The 26,837-nt window shown below is 44.2% G+C and overlaps 1 protein-coding gene across 5 annotated transcripts in view; it reads right to left on the bottom strand.

Moving 5' to 3' along the window:
- KCNH1 (potassium voltage-gated channel subfamily H member 1) overlaps window positions 1–26,837 on the bottom strand; it is a 353,228-nt gene that overhangs the window by 298,620 nt on the left and 27,771 nt on the right. For all 5 annotated transcript variants that reach the window (XM_034666902.1, XM_019797426.2, XM_034666905.1 and 2 more), the window contains exons 3-5: window positions 24,838–24,944; window positions 11,513–11,641; window positions 3,159–3,277 (exon numbers count right to left, since the gene is read on the bottom strand). In XM_034666902.1, the coding sequence (XP_034522793.1) occupies window positions 3,159–3,277; window positions 11,513–11,641; window positions 24,838–24,944 (355 nt within the window). The remainder of the gene's footprint in view (window positions 1–3,158; window positions 3,278–11,512; window positions 11,642–24,837; window positions 24,945–26,837) is intronic.

Raw genomic sequence — 26,837 nt, 5'->3', positions numbered from 1 at the left:
TGTGGGGCTCGATCCCACAATGCCGGGATCACGCCCTGAGCCGAAGGCAGATGCTTAACCGCTGTGCCACCCAGGCGCCCGAAACACACTTCTAAATAACACATGGGATCAAAGAAGAAATCTCAAGAGAAATTTTAAAATATTTTAAACTAAATGAAAAGGAACACAGAATTTATGCACATTTGTGGGATCCAGTGAAAGCAGTGCTTAGAGGAAGATTTATAGCATTGAATGCATATATAAGAAAAGAAGATCAAAAATCAATAATCTTAGTTTCCTTCTTAGGAAACTAAAAAAAAGAAGAGCAAATTAAATCCAATGTAGGAGAAAACAAATAATAAAAATTAGAGCAGAAATCAATGAAATTGGAAATAGAAAACGCTTCAAGAAAATCAACAAAATCAGAATCTGGTTCTTTGAAAAGATCAGTAAAATCCATAAGCCTCTAGCCAGGCTAACTAGTCCCTGGGATGGGACCCAGATGTCTGCCTCATATTGCCAATCAATGAGCAACTACTTATGCCAGAGGAGGTCAACAAAAGCACTGATATCACTTTCTTTCTTTCATCTGTTCAACCAGCTAAAAAAAAAAAAAAAAAGAAAAGAAAGAAACACTACTGATAAGCATCTACTATGTGCCAGACACTGTTTTAAGTGCTTGGGATGTGTCAATGAACAACAAACAGAAGAAATAAATAAGGTGGATAGTACATTAGAAGGTACTAAGTGGAGAAAAAGAGCAGGAGAGAATAAGGAGGTATGAGTATTTTTATTTTCTTATGAATGTCTGTGTGTGTGTATATATATATATACATATATGCATATATATATTAAGCAAATACTTTATTTTCTTCCCTCTTATCCCCTTATTAAACATAAGATGTATTTTTTTAAAGATTTTATTTATTTATTTGATGGAGAGAGAGAGACAGCCAGCGAGAGGGAACACAAGCAGAGGGAGTGGGAGAGGAAGAAGCAGGCTCCCAGCGGAGGAGCCTGATGTGGGCCTCGATCCCATAACACCAGGATCACGCCCTGAGCTGAAGGCAGACGCTTAATGACTGAGCCACCCAGGCGCCCCCAAACATAAGATGTATTAATAATAATTTACATCTCAGTATCTCACGGACTATCAAGGGGAAGAGTAAACATCACCCAAGGATTTTGCACCCTCTTCTGTGGGAAGAGTTGGTCCATTTTTGGTTATATGCACGAAAATTGGATCATGTTAGGTGGAAGCATGACGCTGTTACCATCTTTATTTGGAGAGTAAGTGTGGTTTAAGTAAATGTGTGTGACAGGCTGACAGGGATGAACTGTAAGGTTAGTTTTATGTGTCAACCTGGCTAGGCCATGGTACCCAGTTACTCGATCAAACACTAATCTAAGCATTCCTGTGAAGGAATTTTGTAGATGTGATTAACATCTACACTGGGCTGACTTTCAGGAGAGCAGATTATACTCTATAACCTGGGTGGGCCCCATCTAATCAGTTGAAAGGCCTTAAGAGCAAAACTGAGGAAGAAGGAATACCACTATGGACTTCGGCATCCGATTCTTCCAGGAGTTCCCAGTTGGCCAAGCTGCCCTACGAATTTTGGACTCGCCTAGCCAGCCCCCACAATCACATAAACCAATTCCTTGCAATAAATCTCTGAATATATAAATATCCTTGTGGTTCTGTTTCTCTCGAAGAACTCTGACTGATGCAGGTAGCCCCCCAGAGAAAATGACATTTGAGCACAGACTCAGGGCTGGTGAAGGAGCCGCCACACCAGACATCTGAGAGAAGGGCGGGCCTGGTGTACAGGAGGAGCATACACCAGGAATGTGGCTTGAGTAAGAGGAAGCGAGGCAGACAGCAGCAGCAAAAGAGGCTGCTTTATTAACCAAAAGCAGCAGCAGGCACAGGGAAAGTGCAGGCTGTACGCCAAAAGGTCTCCTTTAGCTTTCTTTCTACGATATACTGAGCCCACATCAGGACCAAAAGCTATGTTTCCAAGTGCCTTTCCTTCTCTAACGTGACACAGGTGACTGCTCCCATCCCCACTGTCGGCAGAAGCTTTCAGACGCCACGAGGAGGTTGTCTGTAGTGAACTCATCTGACATTCGGGCACTGAATGTGAGCTGCACTGTGCCAGCTGTTCCTCTCTTAGGATTCCAGGAGCCACGAGTCAGGCTAGAAAGGACCCCATCATCTGAGCAAGGGTCAAGAACTGAGTGCCCATGAGCCGGCAGACAGACAGCTTACATTGTCATCTCTGGGTAAAGTGGAAGTTTGCTGTGGGCAAGGGGTGGCACTCTTCGCTGGTCCACCCAGGCTGAGTTGAAAAAATGAAGGCGAGGCACCATGGAAGGCAGATAATACGTGATTTGGACGCAGAACCACCAAAAACGGTAAGAGTAATTGGGGTGCATGAAGCCTAGTGAACCACCTTGTCCAGGCTTCCCAGCCTCTCGTTTGTCCCAGCAACAGGGAGAATACCACGGCCACAAGTTTTCCTTACGACAAAGGTTATCAGAACAGCAATAATTTCGAGTACATTTATTAACCTAGACAGATGTTCATGATGATATAAGGTGAAGAAAAGGTAACACAGCCACATTAAATATACACGTTGATTCTTAGATACATTTGAACTTCATAAATATTAACTATGAAAAAATGTATTCATTAGGCTTTAGGAAACAGGCTATACTAAATAAAAGGAGTTAAAGAATGCATACAAAAATTATAACAAAGCCATCTGGTTACTGGGACTACAGGTGACTTTTGCTTGTTTCCTATTATCTCTTTTTCCTCTGATAATATGTATTAATTAAATAATGAAATTATTTATGGTTTATAAGTCAAAACCCTTTCATGTATATAGCACTTCCAGCTCCTTCCCTACTCCCTCAAGAAAGTGAATTGACACCTGTAACCTCAATAAGATGGAAGAGAGCTGTTCGCGGTCTCCTTTACAGACGGAAGTACAAAGCTCAAAGGAGTTGGGTCACTTTCCCCAAATCACACATCATGGTGTACAGCCCAGGCAAGACATGAGTCTGAGGGTCCTGAAGGTCTCTTCCAAACCACACACTTGCTTTGTACCATTTTCTTAGCCCATGGACCCCAAGGAAGTGAGGTTTAAGAAGAGCTAGCCCCCCGCCCTTACCTCAGCCAGGCGGGAGTGCTTGTGGACATTCTCGCCTTTCTGCACACTGGGAGCCAGCTGCTGCAGGACGCCCCTGCTGCTTGTCAGCGCTCTGGTCAGCCGAGCAAACTTCCCCCAGCCTGCAGCGGGCAGAGGGGAGAAAAGACAGTTTCAACCACATCCTGCAGGTCATGGACATTCACACCACCAGCCACACTGTTGGAAGCACACACACCCATTGTCCTCCTGGGCTCCCAAGAGTCACTCTGCATTCCTCCCAACCCAGACCTGCTGCTCAGAAAAGTATCTCGACACACTCAAATTTGTGTAGCAATTTACTTTTCCCTGCACTTTCACTCTGTCCTCATCAATTAGCTTTGTGACATAGGTAGGTTTCAGTCCTGTTTTACAAATGGGGAAACTGAGGCACAGAGTACCTAGACAACTATAAAGGGTCCAGAACCCTGATCTGTCCACTCTGACCCAAGCTTTCCTGTCAGATAATACCAGTCAGTCAAGATATTTCTCTGACTTTGTGACAGGGCTCGGGCTGCTCCGAACCCCCACACAGTCTGATCTAGCAGAGACTGAGCTGGTTCCAGGGATGGCAAGGACGAGCTAGTGAAATGGCCAGCCCATGCATCACAGTCTCCAAAGCCAGAGGAATAAGAAATGAATCTAATCCCCAGGTAGGTGGGGGGAAAGCATGGGCATATTTTAGTCTTCTCTGGGATGGGGGAAGGACAGCTGGTGACAGGTTCCCCAAATAACAAGAATCCCAAAGAGCCTAGTACCAAACTTGGATTTTTTAAAGTCTCTTTCTGAGTGAGGCTCTCTTTCAGCCTGAAACAAAACTGGAATTGAATTCTACAAAGCTTTTCAAGAACATAAAGTGTATTTTTCAATCAGGTAAAAAACAGCTGTGCGTGGAAACGTCAACAAGGGCTCAGCAACCCTCTGATCCAACCCACCCCTCTGCTACCATCACTATACCACCACCATGACCCACACTCTGAGACAAATGATAAGGAGGTGGCAGGACAGATACCCCAGCTCCTGCCTGGCAGGGAGCTCAGGGTCCTGGCCCATACGCTGATCTAGCACAAGGGATGAAAAGAAAGAACCCTGGGGCACCTGGATGGCTCAGTCTTTAAGCATCTGCCTTCTGCTCAGGGCGTGATCCCAGGGTCCTGGGAACGAGCACCACATCGGGCTCTCTGCTCCACTGGGAGCCTGCATCTTCCTCTCCCACTCCCCCTGCTTGTGTTCCCTCTCTCGCTGGATGTCTCTCTCTCTCTCTCTCTCTGTCAAATAAATAAATAAAATCTTTAAAAAAAAGAAGAAGAAAAGATCCCTGGACCTCTGGGCATTTCCCCAGGCTCAGGCTAGCCTCTTGCTCTCTGGGGTAGCCCTGAAACCTTTCCAAGAACGTGGCTATCAAAGGAGCTGGCTCTTAGCTGCCTGAGTGGAAGGCATGGGATGATGAATGGGTGTTGGACAGGGAAATGGACAGACAGTAAAATTCTCCATCACACCTTACCAGGAAGGCCAGGCTCTGCCTGTTCTGAAGGAAGGAAAAAGGTTCTCTTCCAAGTTCCAAGAAAGGAAAAACCCCGTGTTTTCCTTTCTGAACTATAGATACTTTCTAATAGGAATCATTGCCTGGCCAGATGAAAAAACATCATTCATTCATGTATTAAGTCTGTAAACATAATTACTACATGCCGGGCATAGTGCTAAGGTACTGGAGATACTAAGATCAATAAAATATGGACTCTGGCTCCAAAGAGCATGCACCCCAGTAGGCAAGACTGACAGATAAATTTTAAAAGCCATGATATGGTAAGCTAAGCTCTGGGACAGACATGAGTATAGGATGCTATGGTCAAGACCGTCCAGAGAAGGCATAGCAAATCCAGGCTAGGGAGTCAGGGAGGGCTTCCCAGAAGAGGTGACACTAGAGCAAAATTCTGAAAGACGAGTAGGAGTTAAAAACACAAGAAGGAAAAGATAGACAATGCACACAGAAGGAAGAGCACCTACAAAGGCAAAAATCATAAAGTAGGGTAATATGTCAGTGAAGAATAAGATACCCTAAATGGCTGGCACAGCTGGTAGAGGGGAGGAGGATGCAGACCGTGGCCTGAAGTGATGTTAAAGTGGATGCCAGGGGCCAGAGAAGAATTTCAGTGGTAAGAACCAAGATAGCAAGTTAAGAAATGTGACATTCATCCTGAAACCCATGGGGAACCGGGGGGGAATTTAAATGAGGGGGGGGGGAACACACCAATTTCACTTTAGAAAGACAGAATGGGAATGTGCATGGTAGGCTTTATAAAACAAGGTTGACAGATAAAAGGCGAGTCAGGACCCCAGGTAAGAGGTCCTGAGCGCCTGGACGATAGTGGAGCCTGGGCCAGGCCCCAAGGGGACCTTGAGAACAGCTACCAAGGTAGGTGAGCAACAGCTGCAGAAGGAGAGAAGAGGCATCCCAGGCGGTCTCTGGGTTCCTGGTTTGGGGGACTGGGGTGTCAGCCACGCAACGAGATTAAAAACACGTAAGAGAAACAAATGCATGTGACGGAACAGAAGAGGTACAATTTAGACCAGAGCCATCAGGAGAAACCTTCCTGGAAACAATGAATCTCCTGTTGTCCAAAAGGCCAGAAAGGAGGCCAGAACCCAATGAGAACCTGGGTCAGGGTGATCTTCCTTGGGGGACGCACCATGGACCTTTTCCACAAGGGAGATAAGGCAGGGAGCCCTTTCCGGATACTGCCCGACCACGAACAGAACTGCCCACCCCCTCATTGTATACTCCCCCGGCCTTAGGCAGACTTCTATCTGTCCAGCACACATACGTACTGGGCGTCTTTGGGGTGCAAAGGGGTGGCAGGAAGGGAAGGGGAGGCATGAAAACAGAAGAAGGCCAGAAGGAAAGAAACACAGCATGCAATCCAGCAGTTGGCTAAAAAGTACTCACTGGATCCTTTCTCCATCCTCAGTAAGGACAATCGCTGCTCCCTCCCTTGATCACACAAAGGGTTCTGGTTTCAACAGGGGTGAGCCCCCCACTAGGCTGTGTTAGCCCACACAGCCCTGTATCCTCCTTAGGCCAGAAGAGAGGATTCTGGGATGAGATGAAATTCCAGCTCCTCCAAGGATAAGTTAAGTCCAGGGATAGGAGAAAAGACAGACCTACAGGCCCGCATGCCAAGTCGCTTTGAGTAGAAGTGGCAGAGGATGGCTGTAAGGGGTCCTGACCTCGGTGGGGAGGCTGTGAGCCCAGGCTTGTCCTAATCTGCAGAGTCATAGATTCTCTTGGAGGAGCTGGTGCTATAACCCAACGTACGCAAGAGAATACAGGACACCAGGGACCAAGAAGGACAGTCAGTGTGGACACTGCCTAACAAGCGTCCTCAAGTCCTCCTCCCTGGATCTTTTCCCTGTCAGTGTAGAAATAACCACAAGTCTAGGGTGGCTTCTCCACGGAGCAGTCACTAAATCATCACCTTTCCATCATCCTAAGGGCAGACGGGTAAAATGTTGGTATCAGAGGGTTCGAGGGGACCTGTGGCTTGTATCCACGCCCAGTTTCTTTTTCAAGAGTGCCTCGCAAATATCGCACAGGGACACATGTGGGGAAAGGTCTGCAGTTATAACAGCTTGCCAGGGCCCTCATCCCTGCACATTCTCAACCTTCGGCCTTTAAAAGTCACCTCTGAAGTTTTACATTCCTTTTGCAATCTGAATCTGGCTCAAGTTTACTGTGTAGAAGTAATACGTGGGTCTTTAAAAATGAATTCACTCCTTTAGTGTGAGATAATTTGGTGGGGAAAGAGACAAAACCAGAGGGATGACTCATCCTCATCCTTTAGGAAACAATCTAGAGAGAAAACTCTGAACCTTATCATCTAATTCTTCTCTACCCATGTGCCCAAGCTGCCTAGCTCAAAAGGGAGAGCAGGACCAAGAAAACTATCCTGCAGCCACTACCAATTATCCGTAATAACAGATAAGTAAGAAAGCGAAATAAGTCAATCAGAGAAAGACAATTATCATATGATCTCACTTATATGTGGAATTTAAGAAACAAAACAGGATCACAGGGGAAGAGAGGAAAAAATAAAAGAAGACAAAATCAGAGAGGGAGACAAACCATAAGAGAGTCTTAATCATAGGAAACAAACGGAGGGCTGCTGGAGGAGAGGAGGGGGAGGGGAGGGAGTAGTTGGGTGATGGACATTAAGAAGGGCATGTGATCTAATGAGCACTGGGTGTTATATAAGACGGATAAATCACTGACCTCTACCTCTGAAACTAACAATACATTTTATGCTAATTAATTGAATTTACATTTAAAAAAAATGGAACAGTAAGAGATTAGAAACAAATGAAACTCCTGAAACATCACAGATTCTCATTTCAGCCAAGAATTCCCATCTACTCGTTCATTCCAACTTCAAATACACACACACACACACACACACACACACACACACACAGCTGCTACCAAACAGCAAACCTAGCTTGACTTGCATTTCCCAGCCCACATCATTTGTGGACACTTTTTGTCAAAGAGCAAGGGAAGCAGTCGAAAGATGGACAGAAAAGAAAAGTTGAGGAGGTCGGGGCCTGGGTCATTCATCACAAGGAGCTTGAGAACTGATACACTAAATAAAAGAGGGGCCTCAGAGCAGCCCACTCACTTGCCAAAAGGGAGTTACTTTATGTCTGACGCTGAACTAGCCCACAGCAGACTATCCCATGTGTTTATCACTTTATGGGTTGTTCGTGGAAAAATGTGAGGCACCACCTGGCTTCTCCTACCGCTGCTGGATGCACTTAGCCCGGCCCCTAGCCCGAGTTAGGCCCGGCGTGATCAAGGAACACAGTGCCATCTGAAAGACAGTTTGAGCACAACTGACTGAAACAAAGGATGAATGGGATGGTGGGAAACATCTTGTGCGGCTATGCCAAAGGGCAATTATCCGGGCATTTCTGGGGTTCTGTATAAACCACCCTCCCCTTCCCGCTCAAAAGTGAATTCTAAACAAGGCGGGGTCAGCGAGGCTCTTAAGACTCTGACTGCTGACAGAGGTGCTGTACTGAAAACCCAGCTGGAATCCGCCAGAAGCTCCCAATGGGAGAGCACATCCAAGAAGAAATGTCAAGTCAGGAGAACAAGCCAGCCACATGGCAACACATCTTCCTAGATTAGATCCTTGCAGCCAGAGCTGCAGTTTATAGACAACTAACAAGGTCTGGACAGCTATCATGCTCTTCCACCATAAACAGACTCATAAAATTTAACCTTGTCCTCAGCAGAGTACCAACTCAGAGAAGGCAAGGGGCACAGTGACATAACAAGAGGGAGGGTCCAAACATATCTACCGTGGCACTGGAAATGGACAGGCTTCTAACGCCATGTCTTGGAGAAGGCATTAAGCGTGATCACTCCAGGGAGCACTGAAGTGTGCATGTGAGTGTGTGTGCGTGCGTGCGTGCGTGTGTGTGTACCAAAACTCTCATCAGCAAAGAAATGCATCGAGTCAGGTTCAATGAAGTAGGGCATTTCTTTTTTCCTGGAAAAGAAACCGAGGCGACTCTCACTGCATCAGTTTGATCTCCTCTTTTACGTTTCATGAGAGCCGAGCGCAGACACCTAGGTGGCGGGTGGGGAGCGCTCTCTGTTGAGTACGTCTTTTCTACTAAACAATACTTGCATGTCACCCAAAACCGTGCCAGCGGTGGCGAGAGGCAAACAGTCTGACTCAGACAACATTCTGACTCTTTACGGTTTTAAGACAAAACGTATAAAAACAATGTCAAAATATCTGACTGCCTTTAATATTTTATGAGTTTATTCAGTTAAAAAAGCAAACGGCCTTTCTAGAGGGTAGCAGGATGACACTTAATCATGAGTCTATCACTGAGGAATCACTCTATGCACTGAGAAATCCTCACGTTGGAAACCAGTAGAAATCAGGGAATCACGAACCTGCGGAAAAAGAGGAGACTGCAGGAGGCAGAGGTGCCAGCTGAGAAACTTTACATCTGCTGTCGCCTTGAAACCAAAAGCCAGGCTGAAATTGATTTACTGAGTTATCAGACAGTTAAAAAAAAAAAAATACGAGACTGGTATACACAGCACTGTGCTCTGAACTTTATAAATGTGAGCCTCCAAATATGCTAGAGACACAGCCCAAGAGAGCATCCCCATAATGCTTTTCATTTCCTTCTAGGAGGCACATTTAACAATCACAATTTTGTCACATCAAGAATTATACTCCCCAATTGGACTTCTCCCTGGACTCCACTCACATCTGTCTGCCACATCTCGGGAAACCGCAAGGAGCAGAGTTCTCCAAGAGAGAGAGCTGGAAAATCAACCACAGAGCCAAGAAGGACTGCAACTAAAAAAGCTAGGGCCTCTTGCTTACCTTGCATGCACGCTATGGAAGAGGGATGGAAGAGAGCATTGTGACACCCCTGAACCCCAAACCTCTGGGAATAACATGCCATCTTTTGTACATCTGATGAGCCTGACCTCTTCAAGAGTACCATTGTTTTAGAAATCCTGAGCCCTTTCCTTCCTTAGCCCCCAATGTTATCCAAAGAATTCGTGCACATGATAGGCTGAAGTGAGTACGACAATCTGTAGTCACAAGCTGATGAAATGACCCATATGGAAATGTCACTCAAGACCCTGGCCTCAGAGCAACATTTTCACAACACATCTCCAAAGGCAAGAGAAACAAAAGATAAAATGAACTTATGGGACTTTATCAGGATAAAGAGCTTCTGCACCCAAGGAAACAGTCAAAAAAACTAAGAGACAGCCCACGGAATGGGAGAATATATTTGCAAAGGACACCACAGATAAAGGACTGGTATCCAAGATCTACAAAGAACTTCTCAAACTCAATACACGAGAAACAAATAAACAAATCATAAAATGGGCAGAAGATATGAACAGACACTTTTCCAATGAAGACATACAAATGGCTAACAGACACATGAAAAAATGTTCAAAATCATTAGCCATCAGGGAAATTCAAATCAAAACCACACTGAGATACCACCTTACGCCAGTTAGAATGGCAAAGATAGACAAGGCAAGAAACAACAATTGTTGGAGAGGATGTGGAGAAAGGGGATCCCTCCTACATTGTTGGTGGGAATGCAAGTTGGTACAGCCACTCTGGAAAACAGTGTGGAGGTCCCTTAAAAAGTTAAAAATTGAACTACCCTATGACCCAGCCATTGCACTACTGGGTGTTTACCCCAAAGATACAGACGTAGTAAAGAGAAGGGCCATATGCACCCCAATGTTCATAGCTGCATTGTCCACAATAGCCAAATCATGGAAGGAGCCGAGATGCCCTTCAACAGATGACTGGATTAAGAAGCTGTGGTCCATATATACAATGGAATATTACTCAGCTATCAGAAAGAACGAATTCTCAACATTTGCTGCAACATGGACGGCACTGGAGGAGATAATGCTAAGTGAAATAAGTCAAGCAGAGAAAGACAATTATCATATGATTTCTCTCATCTATGGAACATAAGAACTAGGATGATCGGTAGGGGAAGAAAGGGATAAAGAAAAGGGGGGTAATCAGAAGGGGGAATGAAACATGAGAGACTATGGACTATGAGAAACAAACTGAAGACTTCAGAGGGGAGGGGGTGGGGGAATGGGATAGACTGGTGATGGGTAGTAAGGAGGGCACGTATTGCATGGTGCACTGGGTGTTATACGCAACTAATTGAAGCATCAAACTTTACATCGGAATCTGGGGATGTACTGTATGGTGATTAACATAATATAATAAAATAAAAAAAAAGACCCTGGCCTCATTAATACCACATTTCCAATGAATTCACCAGCCACAGACTTCACTCAATCAACCACAGAGGTAGAGATGTGTTAAAATCTACTCTAACAATCTTGCAGTGCAAGAACTCAGTCAAATCTAACAAAGTTGACATACAGATAAGGTGAATGTGGCCATGGACTGCCTCATTTGGCTGACCGGCACCTGTCACAGGGACACCGGGAAAAGATTCTGCTGATACCAGAGGTGCCCAACTCCCTTCTGCTGTCTAATTGTTACTGGAAAGGGTTAATCTAAAAAGGTATACAATTGATTCAAATGCTTTCCTAAACAAAGCTTTTTCCCCCTCCCCTTCTCCCCCTTAATACATTCCAGAAGGATACAATGCTTTACCCAACACAAATTAAAGTTTAAATCTTGATCTTTGTGCAGAGATTGCCTTGGCAACCTCAAATTCTCTGGAATGGGAGTCACACCACAGGATAAAAAAAAAAAAGCATAAATGTATTTGTACAAATCAGAATTACAAACCTTTACATGAATCATCCTCAATTGGCTGTTTGAAAGCTGTTATGTCACTGAAAGTGCAAAGAAATAAAACCACTTTATCCTGTTCATTTCGAATTGGAGCAATTTTCACAAAGAACCACACAGGTGTCCCTGAAAGAAATATCAGAAGGTTGGTCAGTAATTTGCATTCCCATGTGAGGGGCTCTGGAATAAAGACTTGGGAATGAATAGGTACAAATATTAATTCATTTTAAAATGGCTTCATTCCTTTAGGTGCTAGGATATCATACCATGAATTCCTCTTCTTGCTGGGATAAAAAAAACTTTCACGGTGACTATTTGGCAGGGATTTTCTTCGGTTCAAATATTTTGTAAGTGTCCATCTCTTAACCCTCGAAAAATGATTAGAAAATGGGTTGAAAATCCCTCCTGAACTTATGGAAGTCACTAAGGTACAGAAACCTAAATACTTACCTTAAACCATGCATTAGACAAGTAAAGAGTAGGGACCAGAATGGGCATTGCCAACCATGGCCAGCAGACCATTGCGAACTCAAATTTCCATTGCTAAAGTACCCTGGTGTCAAAATCCAGTTTGGGCATCCAGCAATTTGACCCACACGCTCAATCAACCATGGGCCAAAAGCTATATTTCTAAGTCCCTCCCCCCAAAATAAAAATCCAAAAGGTCCAATGCAATGGGGCAGATGACAACAGGCTGAAGAAGGAAGAGAACCACCACAATCATTCTCCCAGCAAAGCCTCCCTCAAAAAGGGAGGCTTCCAGGTGGCTTTGGGCTGTATTTACATTAGTGCTTTAGGAAGCTCAACCACTGTTTCAACTTCCAATCCTTATTCCTGAGTGAAAACGGGATAAACGAGCTCTTCCAAAGCCCTGCCCTCATCCACACAAGGAGAAAGTGGGCAGGACTCATCTAACTAACTTTTCAGAGAGGACACACACTCAGGTATCTATGGCTAAATATCTATACAAAGTCAGTGTCTGGCTTCCAAAAAAGAATTTGGGAAAACAAATGTTTTCTATCTATAGAGGACATCCTAGCAAGCCACACCAATCAACTCTGTGATGCAAAATTAAATGAGACACAAAGAAACGGCAAGTTCTTCCCTATCTAGTTCTCATACCCCAGGTCCTTAAACAGCATCTGGTATATAAGAACTTAACTATTTGCTGAATTTTCCAGAACTGGGATAATACTTTACATGCTATTTTATAACCATTTTCAAGTTTAAAAAAGTAAGTATTTCTCCCTGTTAAGAATTAGACAAGCTTCCTGGGGCACCTGGTTGGCTCAGTCGGTTAAGCATCTGCCTTCCGCTCAAGTCACGATCCCAGAGTCCTGGGATCGAGCCCCTGCGGGCTTCCTGCTTAGCAGGGAGCCTGCTTCTCCCTCTCTCTCTGCCACTCCCCTGTTTGTGCACACGCGCTCTCTCTCTCTTTCTCTGTGTCAAATAAATAAATAAAATCCTTTAAAAAAAAAAAAGAAGAAGAAGAATTAGAGAAGCTTTCTACATACCAGGCACCGTGTTCGGCATTTTACATATATTATTTTATTTTAAGATAGCAAGCAAACAACTCACTGAATCTTGGAAGATGGAAATAAATCCCCAAGAGGTACCTCTGGGTGTCTCTGTGGGCAATCACAGAAAACTCAATACCGTACTACAACATGGACAGACAGACATCTCTGACTGACATCAGGGTTAGCCAATCCAACTTAACAAGAACCAGCTTACAGATCTGGCTATACCACTCATTCATATGGAAGCATAAATAACCATAAAATATATAGTCAAACAGGCAGCAAATAGATCAGATGGGAACATATTCTCCTTAAATCTTCATTACCTATACATTCACCCATAGTTAACTTTAACTCTCTGTTGATTTTCCTGTTCCATAATTTTCAGCTGCCAGTTTCTGGGTGCTCTTAGAAGACAAACAGGTTATAATGTCACCCTAAGAAAAACGTGTTTTGAAAGAAAAATCTACCATACAAAATCACACATAGCACTCCAAACTCAAGAAGAATATGGCCTTTGAATCACCTACTGTTTTTGAAAGGTCTGTGTTACTATTCCTCCCAGTTCCCTGCTCAGAACCTGTGGGATTTTAAACCACTTTCATTTAAGCAACAGAAAACTCAAAACAAAACGTCACGCCAATGGAGCCTACATACCCACAGCTCTCCCTTATATCCTAGCTTGTAAGACAAAAAGGAAACAAACCAAAAAACCATTTCCTTTCTGCTCTTGAGGAAAAAAAAAAAAAGCAATTTTTTTTCAGATGGTAAACCAAAAAACACTGTTCATTTATCAACCAGTAAGGAATCAGAGGAGAGCTCCCCCCCCCCACTCATGAGGTCTTACCCTAGGAGCCTCATCTTGCTGGAATCCCTGGAACCATAACCTTCCCAGCTGCCACCTGCACTGTATCAGCTGGGCCCCAGGCCTGTGAACTTTTCCAGTTGTGACTGTGCCATCTAATCTTGATATTCCCTTTATGACCCCTGGGATTGATGACGTTACCCTACGTCTCCCAGATCACTAGAGCCTACTGTATTCATCGTGGTGGGAAGCCTTTTCATTTTACTACAGTTCAAGCTCATCTTGAACTCCCCCGCCCCTGTCAATTTCTACAGGTCAATCTGTTTAAAGCTGTGTGCTTCTCTCCACCAAACTGAGCCCATTGCTTCCTCCAGAAATGTTCCCTGATTAAACACATGCTATTCTGATCATTTCATTTCAGGAAATAAATATGAATCTTGTACCAAAAATTCATATAGTCAGGACGCATGGCCTTAGAGCATGTCTCTGGCTGATCAGTTGGGCTTGTTGAGGGAGAGAACCTCGTACCGCCTGATCTGGGGTATCTGAGTGGAGAGACAGATTTCCAAGGAACTCTCGGGTCTTTTCCCTGAATTGCTAATTCAGGGGTCAAGAATTAGATATGTGTAGCTCAACCACTTCTCTTCCTCTGCTTTCTTAGCGATGAATCCACACCCTGCTCTGCTTCCCCATTCTATAGATGTTAGGGGAGAAGTCAAAAGGGCAGGGGGATGACCGATAGGAGGAGAAGCCTGTGGTTCCGCACCTGTGTTGGGTGCGGAAGTCTGTCTGATTCTAGGATTCATTTTTAGAAGATTTACTTGCCCACAGACATAAACTACATTCTCTAGGATCAGCTTCACTGGTCAAAAAGGGGAAATTTTAACCTCCATTTGCCTGATTCCTGAATCTCTCTCAATTGCTTCTGATCACGGGCAAGGAAAGAAAGTGCTATGTGATGTCTCCCTTCAAACCTCAACAATGGAGGGCTCTTTCTTTAAATAGACCATAATTCACTCTGGGGCAGGAGATCTGAAGTTTCTGTCTCATCCCCTGCACCCCTGTGTAGTGCGATGTTATGCATAGGGTTACATGAGGCTATTACATTGCTCAACTCCAAACGGCACCATCCTGGAGTTGGGAAACTCCACACCCGTGGCGAGGCAGGTACTCTAGGGATACCTGCTGAGTTCCAAAGAAATAAATCCTACTTCCAGTGTCTTCAGAGTCACTCTGACCTGCCTCTCTCCCAAATTAGCATTCCCTAAACAATCTAGAAAAGCACACAGAATGGACTTCAATTTTCATTTCTGAAATTCTTTCAAAGGAGAACATGAGTCCCACCTAGGTGGCACAGACCAGTAATTTCAAAGTTTTACTCTCAAGAGCAAAGCATTTTTAACCAGTGGAACATTACTCAAAGTCTCAATATATGAAACAGGTGCTTCAAGTGAATGCAGCTGCCCAGCGCCTGGAGCCCCACTCACTCGGTTTCTCTTCCATCCCTCTAGATGCCCCCAAGGATAGTCAGGAGCCCTTTGGCTCCGTTCAGATATAGACCTGCCCAGAGGCAGAGGCCAGGGCAGTTGGCCTCCAGGGATCTCTCCGAGAGCCCAGATTCTAGACGATAATTCATTACACCAAGATACAAAAAAGGCAATACAAGAACAAATACTCACACATACAGACACAAAATCGGGAAGATGAGGTTAAAATTCTGCCTCTGGGGGCGCCTGGGTGGCACAGCGGTTAAGCGTCTGCCTTCGGCTCAGGGCGTGATCCCGACGTTATGGGATCGAGCCCCACATCAGGCTCCTCCGCTACGAGCCTGCTTCTTCCTCTCCCACTCCCCCTGCTTGTGTTCCCTCTTTCGTTGGCTGTCTCTATCTCTGTCAAATAAATAAATAAAATCTTTAAAAATAATAAAAATAAAAAATAAAAGAAAGGGCTTGCCTTAAAAAAAAAAAAAATTCTGCCTCTGCACCCAAGTGCCTACAGCAGGCAAATCCAGAAAAGCAAGTATTTGATGTCCTGTTTCTGCAAAAAGGACAAAGGGTGAATGATAAATAAAGGAAGATCAATACATAAATCCAGAAAAAACAGAGCAAAGGCTGATGGCCAAGGCGGCTGCTGCTAGGAAAGCCGGTCTTTCCTGGCAGAGCGTGCTAGTGGAGGGGAAGCTCCAGGTCAGGCTCCTCCTTCTGCTCACTCTGCAATTCTCATGCCTAATTAGCTGCCTCGGTCAGGTAGTAATGAACCTGACAACTTGACAGGGCCATGAGGTTTCTCAACTCCAGTAGTCAAATAACAAAAAAGCAAGGCTCAGGTATACAAGAGATTTTTTTGGTCTCCATCAGGCTTCCTTCTACCCTGGGCCTTCTCCCAGGTACTCTCTGTAATCAGGAAGCCAGGCAACCACGCCATATTCAACAGCAATGGAACTGACCGCCATGTAACTGGCTCATGGGAATGGCTGCCATGTGCTGGGCCATTCAGATGATAGGTCCAGAAACTAGACTAGGGAATGGTGGCCTCCCCTAGGAAACAGAGTGGTTGGTCCCAGGTCACCTTCACTGAGACAAATGACAAGTACAGAGAGTATGAGAGAGCACCAGTGGGAAGCAATGCCCATGGCCATTAGAGCATATGACTGGGAATCCCAAGTCCCGGGTTTGAGTCCCATCTCTTAGTTTACTGTATGCCTCGGCCATGTCAACTTAACCCCTTAGAATCAGTTTTCTCATTTGCAAAATGGGGATTATAGACCTACTTTAAATTCAGTAAAAATATGTGTCCAATACATTCCTCCCTTCCTTTTAAATTCCTCACCTGTAAGATGGAAATGTTCGATCTTACCTCACAGGGGTGTTGGGATGACTTAAAAGAGAATGTATTTCAAGATGTTTAATGAAACTCCAGGGCTGCCTCTACCAGTTCCTAGGAAGAGTGCCAGTCTCAGACATGGGGGAAAAGCTAGAAAAATCAATGCCTGAGCCTCAATTTAATTAAAATTTGATTGAAGACCAAAACAAAACAGAAAACCTAAATAAATGGAGAGAGCTACATTGTCTGTAGATGAGAAGATTCAATTTTGTAAGATGTCAAACCTCCTCTTTTAATATATAAATTTAATGCAATTTCAATCAGAATCTCAATTGTTCTTTTTTTGTTTGTTTTTCTTAGAGTTTGACGAATTGAAATTCAAGTAGAAAAATAAAGGTAGGAGAACAGCCAAGAAATCTCTGAAATTTTTTGAAAGAAAAATGATAACAAGGACTATCACCCATCATTGACCCCTGAACAAAACACATTCGAGTGGCGCATGTCGACTTATACACAGATCTTTTCTTTCTTTATAGAGAGAGAATTTTATTTGGAATGAAAATGTAGAGCCTGTCCCTCCCACTTCCTCCAGGGAACATGGATTTTTTTTTCAATAAATACAGTACTGTAAATGTATTTTCTCTTCCTTATGATTTTCTTTGTAAGATTTCCTTTTCTCTAGCTTACTTAAAGAATACAGTGTATAATACATATAAAATCCAAAATATGTGCTAACTATTTATGTTATTGGCAAGACTTCAGTCAATGGTAGGCTATGAGTAGTTAAGTTTTGGGGGAGTCAAAAGTTAAACCCAGACTTTCACCTGCAAGGGGGGGCTGACACCCTTAACCTTGCCTTGTTCAAAGGTCAACTGTACAGTAACTAAGAGCCACTGGCACGGGCCCTAAAATAAGCAACAGTGAAAACAACAGTATCATTTATTAAGTACTTACAATGGGGCCCAGTCCTGACACCTTATGGCTAACTTCCCACAGCAACTCTGTGAGATGGAATTGTGACTGCATTATTCCCCGTTTTACATATGGGGAACCCCAGTGGGAGAGCATTTTAATCAAATTCACATAGCTAATACCTTACAAAAGGACTCCTGGAAAAGGAGAGGAGAGAAATAAGCTCATGAATGTGTGAGAATCTAGCATCTAAGAAAAGGACATTTCAAATTAGAAGGGAAGAGCTGCATTCTGTAATAGATAGTACTGAAACAACTCAACAAGCAATGTGGAAAATAAATGAACTTAAACTGCTACGTCACATAAAAACCAATTCCAAATGGTTTAACGTTTTACATATCCTAACATGGCTCTAAAAGTATCAGAAGGAAAAAATGGAAGAATATTTTCATTATTTAAGTAAAAAGACGTGCTTCCCAAACATTATATAAAGCTCAGAACCATAAAGGAAAACGCTGCCATAATTTTTTTGACTTTGTAAATGGTATTTTAAAAGTCTAATTAAAAAGAAAAACGTTTATAAATAAAAATATTTTTCAATATAGAATCAATATCCCTTACGTATAAATAGCTCCTAGCACTGAATAAGTAAAAGACAATCCATTAGGAAAATGGGCAAAATATGATGGTTTTCCTATTAGATCTGTCTCCACAGCTAGATTGTAACCTCCTCAAAGGCAGAGTCAGTCTCTCCTATCTGCATCTCTTTGGCTCAAACCCATATGCCGACGGGAGCTAATCAGTAAGTATTTGGCTGGCAGCTTCTCCTTGCTGGCTTGGCACAGCTGCAGGAAGAAGCCTTTTCCTGGGCTTCTTTGATGCAGAAGCTGATCCAGAGGTCCCAAACAGGAGGCCGCCCACCATGCCACAAACTGTGGAGTCCGTCACATGCCGTGGAGCGTTACCAGAGAGTGTCCTGCTTTCCCTCAGAGCCGATACGTCATGATTTGCTTGTTTGAAAAATGGAAAAACTAATTGACTAGCACAAGAGTGACCACCTAAATATTTACTGAATGAGTTCGTTCATGATGACTGTCACCGGTGTATGAAAACTATCTAACGCACTGAGAATGAGTTATGTTAACGACACGAAACACATAGCACTACAAAAATGCCCAGGTTTACTCATCAGACTGGCCAATCGATAGAAAATCTCAAATCATCCGCCCTTCAAGATATGGATTACTGTCCCACACACTCATTTCAAAGCACACCAGGAAGCCTTCTGCTAATTATTCCCAACCTCCCAAAAGCAGGACAAACATGAATGCTTATCAATAGACGATTCTTCCTACAAAGTTGTCTTTGCAAATACTGTGGAAGAATGGGGGTGAGAATCCAATTTATTACGAGTTTATTTTAAAAAATCAATAAGAAAATCACCAGAATTAAATAGAAGATATGAGCAAAGAATCTGCACAATTAACATAAAAAGGGTAATTTTAAACAGACAGTAAATAGGAAAAAGTACTTCAGCCTCACTAACATTAAAAATGTTCATTAAACAACAAAAAGGGGGTGCCTGGGTGGCTCAGTCGGTTAAACGTCTGCCTTCAGCTCAGGTCATGATCCCAGGGTCCTGGGATGGAGCCTCACTTACATCAGGCTCCCTGCTCAGTGGGAAGCCTGCTTCTTCCTCTCCGTCTTCTTCCCCTGCTTGTGTGTGTACTCTCTCTCTCTCTCTCTCTGTGTCAAATAAATAAATAAAATCTAAAATAACAACAACAACAAAGGTTTAATTGGAGGCAATTGGACCATTTGAAAATGCTACTGTTGAGTGCTGGCATAGTACAATGAGTCAGGCACTCGAAACCCGAAAGTGAACTTGGGAATGGGTTCAATTCTGAAACCCTGTTTGGCAGAACGTCTCAGGAACCTCAGCTCACGTTATCTGATGTGATAATTCTCAACTTCTAGGAAATATTTCAGAATGCCAATAAATACCCTTACATGAAGAGATTCCCCTCAGCACGGTATTTAATAAAGTTTAAAGCCTCATAAATACCCAGCAGTGGAGGAAGTATTAATGAATTTTTCCTGAATTGTAGTTATGGGGGATTTTAACGAGGAGGATATTTTTATGATAAAAGATTAAACATATGTATGACGTTAAGTTGCATATACAACAAAATCTCAATTATGTAACATGTGCAAGACAAAACCTAAAAGGAAACACACCAAAAAGTTTATAGCATAGTAATATTGCTCTGAGTCTTTGGGGTGATTGTTTTCCTTCCTATGTTCATGTATTCTCCATAGTAAAAATGATTCAATTTAAAAATCAGAGGAAAAGACAAAAATTCTTTTAGAAATGACATTTCACATTTTAAAATCTCAAGAAGAGCGCTTTTCCCCCCGGGACTCTACTGCCTCAAAATGCTGAACGTTTCCATCCACTGAACTAGATGTTTTGAAAGCAGAAGCTAACTCTGCCTCTTCCCTCCCTCCTCCGGCCCAGGTCTGTTCAGTCTGCTCCTCGGAGGCATCACTGGCCAGTTGGGCCCCACAATATTCCCACTTCAGCCCTGAGGCCCTCACTCGGAACCACATGCTTCTCTTGCACTCAGCTGTTTCTTGGTAACTGCAGAGTTCCTTCCAAAGTCACTCAACAAACATTCACCGAGCATCTTCGATGCCGGGCTCTGTGCTAGATACTCAGCATGGTTTCCTTGAGGCCAAATGAAGAACTCCTGATGGTAAACACTATGCTTCCTGCTTCCTGGGCACTGCCTGGGGCTTGGCAGACTGAGGGGAGAGCCAGTCAGTAGGCACCATGACGAAGTCCCCACACTCAGTCCTCTTGGTTCTGGAGGAGACATCCCTGGACATCTCTCCTTCTCAACTGCCTCTTCCCCCTCCCCCTGTAGGCTGCAACCATCTTGTCGCCAGGTCACTCCTAAGTGGGCCCCTGACCTCCAGTCTCCTATGCTTCATTCCATCTCCCCATTCTACTGGAGTCATCTTTCCAAAATATAAATCTGGTTATATACTTAACCTCCCCCACCCCCACCCTCTTTCTTGAACACTGCTTTTTTTTTTTTTTAGATTTTATTTATTTTAAGAGAGAGACAGAGAGAGCATGAGCAGGGGGAGGGGCAGAGGGAGAAGGACAAGCAGACTCCCCACTGAGCAGGGAGCCCGACATGGGGCTCGATCCCAGGACCCTGAGGTCATGACCTAAGCTGAAGGCAGACGCTTAACCGACTGAGCCACCCAGGTGCCCCCCAAACATTGTTCTTAAGACAAATTCTAAACTCTTTAATGTGGCTGCATTACTGGCCCTTCCTAACCTCTCCAGCCTCAATGGTCACCCCTTATTGATTTGCATATTTATGCAATTCTCCATGAGTTTGGGGGAGCATTTGCTTTGTGTCAGGCACTGTGCTGGGTGCAGGGGATCCGGCCGTGAAGGAGACACATCCTGTAGACATGGAAGTCAATCTTCACTGTAGCTGCTTTCTGTCCTTGCTACTCAGTGTGATACGTGCACCAGTGACGCTGCTATCACTGGGGGCAGAAGCTCAGAGCCTTCCCCAGAACCACTGAAGAGAACTAGAATTGCAATATGCAGGTGATCTCCTATGTATGTCAAAGTCTGAGGCGCCCTGCTTTGGGTCTCCTGAAACCAGTGCATTTCATCGGCCTGAGCTACTCTTTGCTCTTTCCTCTGCCTAACTCCCACCATCTTTAGTTTCTGCATGGATTTCCTGTCTGCTAGGAAGACTTCCTTCCCTGACCTTCTAAGTTAGGGCTTGGTGACCCTTTCCAAATGGTGTCACCATCAAAACACTTATGGGCTCTGTACCGTGGAGTGGACGCTGCCACCCCCCTGCTATAGGGGCAGAAGCTGTGTCTCTTTTCATAACCACGTCTCTACTGTAAGCCTGTGTCTGACACAGAGTAGTGGGTCAATAAAAAGCAGCTAAAAAAAAAAGGATGGGGGCACCTGGTTGGCTCAGTTGGTTTAGCATCTGCCTTTGGTTCAGGTCGTGATCTCGGGGTCCTGGGATCGAGCCCCCGCGCTGGGCTCCCTGCTCAGAAGGGAGTCTGCTCCTCCCTCTCCCTCTGTCCCTCCCCCCTGCTTGTGCTGTGTCTCTCTCTCAAATAAAAAAATAAAATCTTAAAAAAAAACCACAGAATTCAGTGCAAATGTAAAATACTCAGGCTTAATAAATTATTTAAAGTTTCTAAATTCCTTAGGAGAGTATGGGATTTGGAGGAGTTGGGAGGCAGTGAACAGGTTCCTAGGAAGAACCCAACACTATCTGCATCAATTTCCTGCTCCCTGTTTTCCGTACAGGCTTCGCCTTGCATGGAACTCCCGCTAGCCTTCTAGACATCTTTGTGCAAATTAGAAAGAGACTCCTCCCTCAGCACAGATGTAACGCTAAGCTACGGTGCGTAGAGGATTCACCAAGTAAACCGTAAGTTGGCTTCCAGTTGCCCTCTATTCAGGGAATAGCCTCCACAGCTATATATGGTGGCCCTGCCCTGTACCCAGTCTTGGAAGAATGGCCAGGACACTGGAAACTCCGTGCGACCTTGAGTAAGGAATTTAACTTCTTATACAATGGGCATAAACAACATCAGCCATGTCTACTTCACGGGGCTTAGAGAATCAACATTTTATAACAGAGTGGAGCCCTATCTTCCACAGAGTTTATTTCCTCAAGCCAAAGGGTAAGACAGAAATTGCATATGACCACAATTACTCTTGAAAATTCTTTACCACCACCCCGGAAGTAGAGCCCCATGCCTAGGCAGATACGCCCCCCTGGAGACCAGCATGCATCTCTCAGTATGCCTACCACAACCTCAGAGCAAGGAAGAGATGATTGTTCTTTGGTAGAATTAGTTGAACCAACTGACTTCCATGCATGGGCCATGTCTACCTAACATTCAGAACTTCAGCTACAAGAACCACCTTCAGTGCAATGAGATGCTCGTAATACAAGGCCTTCAGCCCCAGAGGCAGCTGAGGGAACAGCAGCTTCCCCTCCTCATCGCACACTTCCTCTGGGGTACGTGCTCCCTAAAGGGCATGAAGCATGAGAGACTATGGACTCTGAGAAACAAACTGAGGGCTTCAGAGGGGAGGGGGTGGGGGAATGGGATAGACCGGTGATGGGTAGTAAGGAAGGCACGTATTGCATGGTGCACTGGGTGTTATATGCAACTAATGAATCATCAAACTTTGCATCGGAATCCGGGGATGTGCTGTATTGTGACTAACATAATATAATAAAAAAAATTAAAATAAAAAAAAATAAATAAAGGGCATGGCAAGTGAAATCACTGACTCAATTTAAATTAAGTTTCCCCTTCTCTCCCTTTTGTGCCAAACACATATAATTTGAGCAAGTTAAACGCATAGTCTAATGAAGCTTGAAAACTGTGAAGCAAAATATAACTGCAAAGCGTTATTTTTGTGAGACACCTACCCAACTAGTATGCTGTGTCAAGGGGAAATCCACACTGTTCAGTACACAAGGCTCCCAGTGTGAAAAACCTCGAACTTCCTCTGTTAGCTCAGGACACATGGGCAGAGCATCTCCTTCCCATGAAAAGGCCAGTGTGCTCCTGGTCAGAGCTGGTGCTCTGGGCTGTGCTCCCCATAGTGGAGGAGCCATTCACGGTCTTTCACCCTGCTCCTCTCCTGCTGAATAGCCGGGTAAGAACTCAGCTTACTGGCTGCAGGAGGGAGGCGGAGCAAGGCTCCACGCTAGTGTGAAAGCTGCAGGACCAGCCCTCTTGGATTAGTTGACGCCCCGAGCCAGTCTCTCAGATCAGCATCAGCACAGGGCGGCAAGCAAACAGTGCTCTCAGCTCCCCGCTCCAACACTGCAGACCGAAGACCCAGCTCCTTCCAGATAAAACATGTGCCCTTTGCTTTCCAGAGCAAAATGTATCACTCTGAATGCCACCAGGATAAACCCGTATCCTCATGTGCCATCTGCGCCACTCTGGAAACGTTCTATTGAATCTATGACCTACCATTTAATCTACATATAAAGAACAGAATGCTTTACAGACAAAATCGTTTTTTAAAACCCAAAACACAGCACTATTGGACACCTCTGCAGCCCTGCTATGGCCATATGCCCCACTGTTCCATACTTCTAACATGGCTCATCTCCATTCGGCAGGAAACCTCAGGAGAGAAAAGCGAGTTTTATACCTGTGTATGGCTATTGACCAAAACTCTTCATTAATATACTTTGTGGAAATCATTGCAGCCAAAACAAATACAAAATCACAAACCACTCTGAATAGTAATACCAACTCTGATGGAAAACTAAGGTGATCGGGAGAAGAAAATTTTATTCAGAAACTCTTTTCTTTTTAATTCCAGTGTAGTTGACATATAGGGTTATATTAGTTTCAGGTGTACGACATACTGATGCAACAATTCTAGATATTACTCAGCGCTCATCAGGATAAGTGTGCTCGTAATCCCCTTTACCTAACAGGGCATCTACTGGTGTTACCTGCTGGGCTAGGTACCGTGGAGGACAGATTCAAAGATGATCTGGCCAGAGTCGCTGTCCCATGGCTTCCTTTCCCCCCAAAAGGCTTAAAGTCTATAAGTATCTCCAGCTAGCAGCTCGCCATAGGTAAACCAATATGAAGAACATTACCTTGGCAGAAAAAGAGATCAAGAAGTCTTTTTCTTTTTTTCAAGGTTTTATTTTTAAATAATCTCTACACCCAACATCAGGCTCACACTTAGAACCCCAAGATCAAGAGTCACGTGCTCTACCGACTGAGCCAGCAGGTGCCCCGAGATCAAGAAGTCTTAACTGGGGGCGCCTGGGTGGCTCAGTTGGTTAAGTGTCTGCCTTCGGCTCAGGTCATGATCCCAGGGCCCTGGATCGAGCCCCGTATCTGGCTCCTTGCTCAGCAGGGAGACTGCTTCTCCTCTCCCTCTGTCCCCACTTGTGCGCTCTCTCTCTCTCTCTCATATAAATAAAAAAAAAAATGTTTTTAAATAAGTCTTAATTGGTTAGTAACAAGTTCAAGTGTTCTGTAAGGAACAGTATAACTCAGCAATCCACACCATTTATCCCAACATACACAAGAGCCTCACGCAACAACATTTAGCTAATGGGGAGAAGAAAATCCAAGTCAACAACAGAGGAAGAGGACTTGTTTTACTATTCCAAGCACGTAAAGGTATGGTTCGGAATGGTCCGAATACTCACTGTTCTTCTTGTACATCAAAATTTCAAAGGAATTCATCTCATAGTTCTCAAACGTTTGCCGCACCTTCTCAATTGTATCTTTATCGGTCAGCTCCCCATACATAAAACTGCAAATCAACCAAAAAGCTCAAGTTAGTTTAACAAATATTGAGTATTTGTGCCAGCATCTGTTAATCATCTCTCCTCTACCTAGCCCTGTGCTATGTGGAATGAACACACACACACACACACACACACACACTCACACACACTCACATGCACAATGAAAACATTCACTCAAAGAAGACTTACTAACTCACCAGCATTCTATCACCACCTCCCCCGAAAATGAACGGTATAATAAGAGGAGATACACAGAAAAGAGTGGATCAGAAAACACTGTGACCAACCCATACAGAATTACAGAACGCAGAATACGGGCCCAGAGCCCTGTGTGGTCAGCGAAGGCTTCCCAGAGGTAAAAGCAAATGAAATCTAAAGAGCAGGTGGAAATTAGATGGGAAAAGCAGGGAAAAGAACATTCCAGGCAAAACAAAAACATGTGCAAAGGCAGAGAGGTGAGAGGGAGGTTAATTCTGGAACCTGAATGTGGTTCAGTTCACTGGGACTGGAATATACATAATGAGGGGAGATTCCCCAACAGATAACATAGAAAGATAAGCACAGACCGGATCATGAAGGAGCACGTGGCATGATAAGCCACAGTGGAGGTATTTAAACCTTATCTTGAAAGCAATGGGGGGCGGGGAAGACACTCCAAAGTTTTAAGCAAAGGAGTTCCATAATCAGATTTGCATTTTAGAAGTACAACTCTGGGAAATTTCCCGGGAAAGATGGCAGAGTAAATCTGGACCACAGATTTTTTTCCTCTTCTAATTCCCAACCAAATAAACGAAAGAATAGGAAAAAATCACAAAAATTCATCAACCAAAGAATTGCACCAAGGGTGCAATTTGATGCTCTAACCATTAAGGCAGAGCTAAGGAAAGAAACAGAAGATTCAGCACTCTGTGTGCAGCTCTGTTTCCTGCCCCCCCACGCCACCCCCCAAAAAGCACTGGGCTTAAAAAATTGAAATGATAAAATCCTACGGTTTTTACCAATACACCTCCCTACTGCTCACATTTGGAGAAAAGTAGACTAAGGGGGGAAATAAGCAGCATGAAAGAAAATGAGAAAAAACCTCCAGACAGAACTTCCTACTGACTAATTCTGGTTTTCAGCAGAGGCAGGAAAATGGCCAGGACTGGGCCTCATTGTGAATAAGCTTTGTCCCTTGGGGATTAGATATACCCCCAGCTAGGTGGAATAAACCACAGCACAGGACACTAACAACATGGGAGAGGAGAAAAGCCATCTCTCAATGGGGCAGGAAAAGCCAGTCCTCGGACAAAGCCTCACCATGGACACAGCGAGCATTTCCCATCCACCTAAGGCCTTCATGCTACCAGAACAAGAAGGACACCAACACTCAGCCCCCAAGCCTTGGGTAAGGTGGAAGCCGGGGCGTGCATTCTAAACAACACAGTCCCCATCTTCCAAAACTGTGCATGCTGAACGCAATCTCTCTCGTGATGACTTGAATCACAGAATCAGAATTGCAGAGCCACAGAGAACCTCAAGGCTACCACCAACTCAAGGGCCTTGCTTGGCTTGCTACTGGAACCGCCTTGAGCTTACTGCAGGCTTGCGATTGCCGGCACTCTGTTCAATAAAAACTTAAAAAAATAAAATTTAAAAAAAGTGCCCTCACTGTTGACTTTATGAATTCTGTGTCACTTTTGTTATTCAAAGTTATTCCCAGCCTGCTGAGACATCATTACGTATGGTTGCCCTCGTGCTTTTCTCGTGCAGCACTCCGCTTTTCATCCATAAATCAGGAAAAGAGATAACTGAGCTTGTTGACTTATCTTTAAAAAGATGGCTCGATCACGACTAAATTAGCCCTGCCTGAGAACAAGAGGACTTCTTGGAGGAGGAAGAAAACGTAAGCTCTGTGA

The sequence above is a fragment of the Ailuropoda melanoleuca genome, chromosome 8 (genome assembly GCF_002007445.2).
Source record: "Ailuropoda melanoleuca isolate Jingjing chromosome 8, ASM200744v2, whole genome shotgun sequence".
NCBI classification, from domain to species: domain Eukaryota; kingdom Metazoa; phylum Chordata; class Mammalia; order Carnivora; family Ursidae; genus Ailuropoda; species Ailuropoda melanoleuca.
The sequence above is the reverse complement of the archived record's forward strand: the minus strand, read 5'-3'. Positions and strand labels throughout refer to the sequence as shown.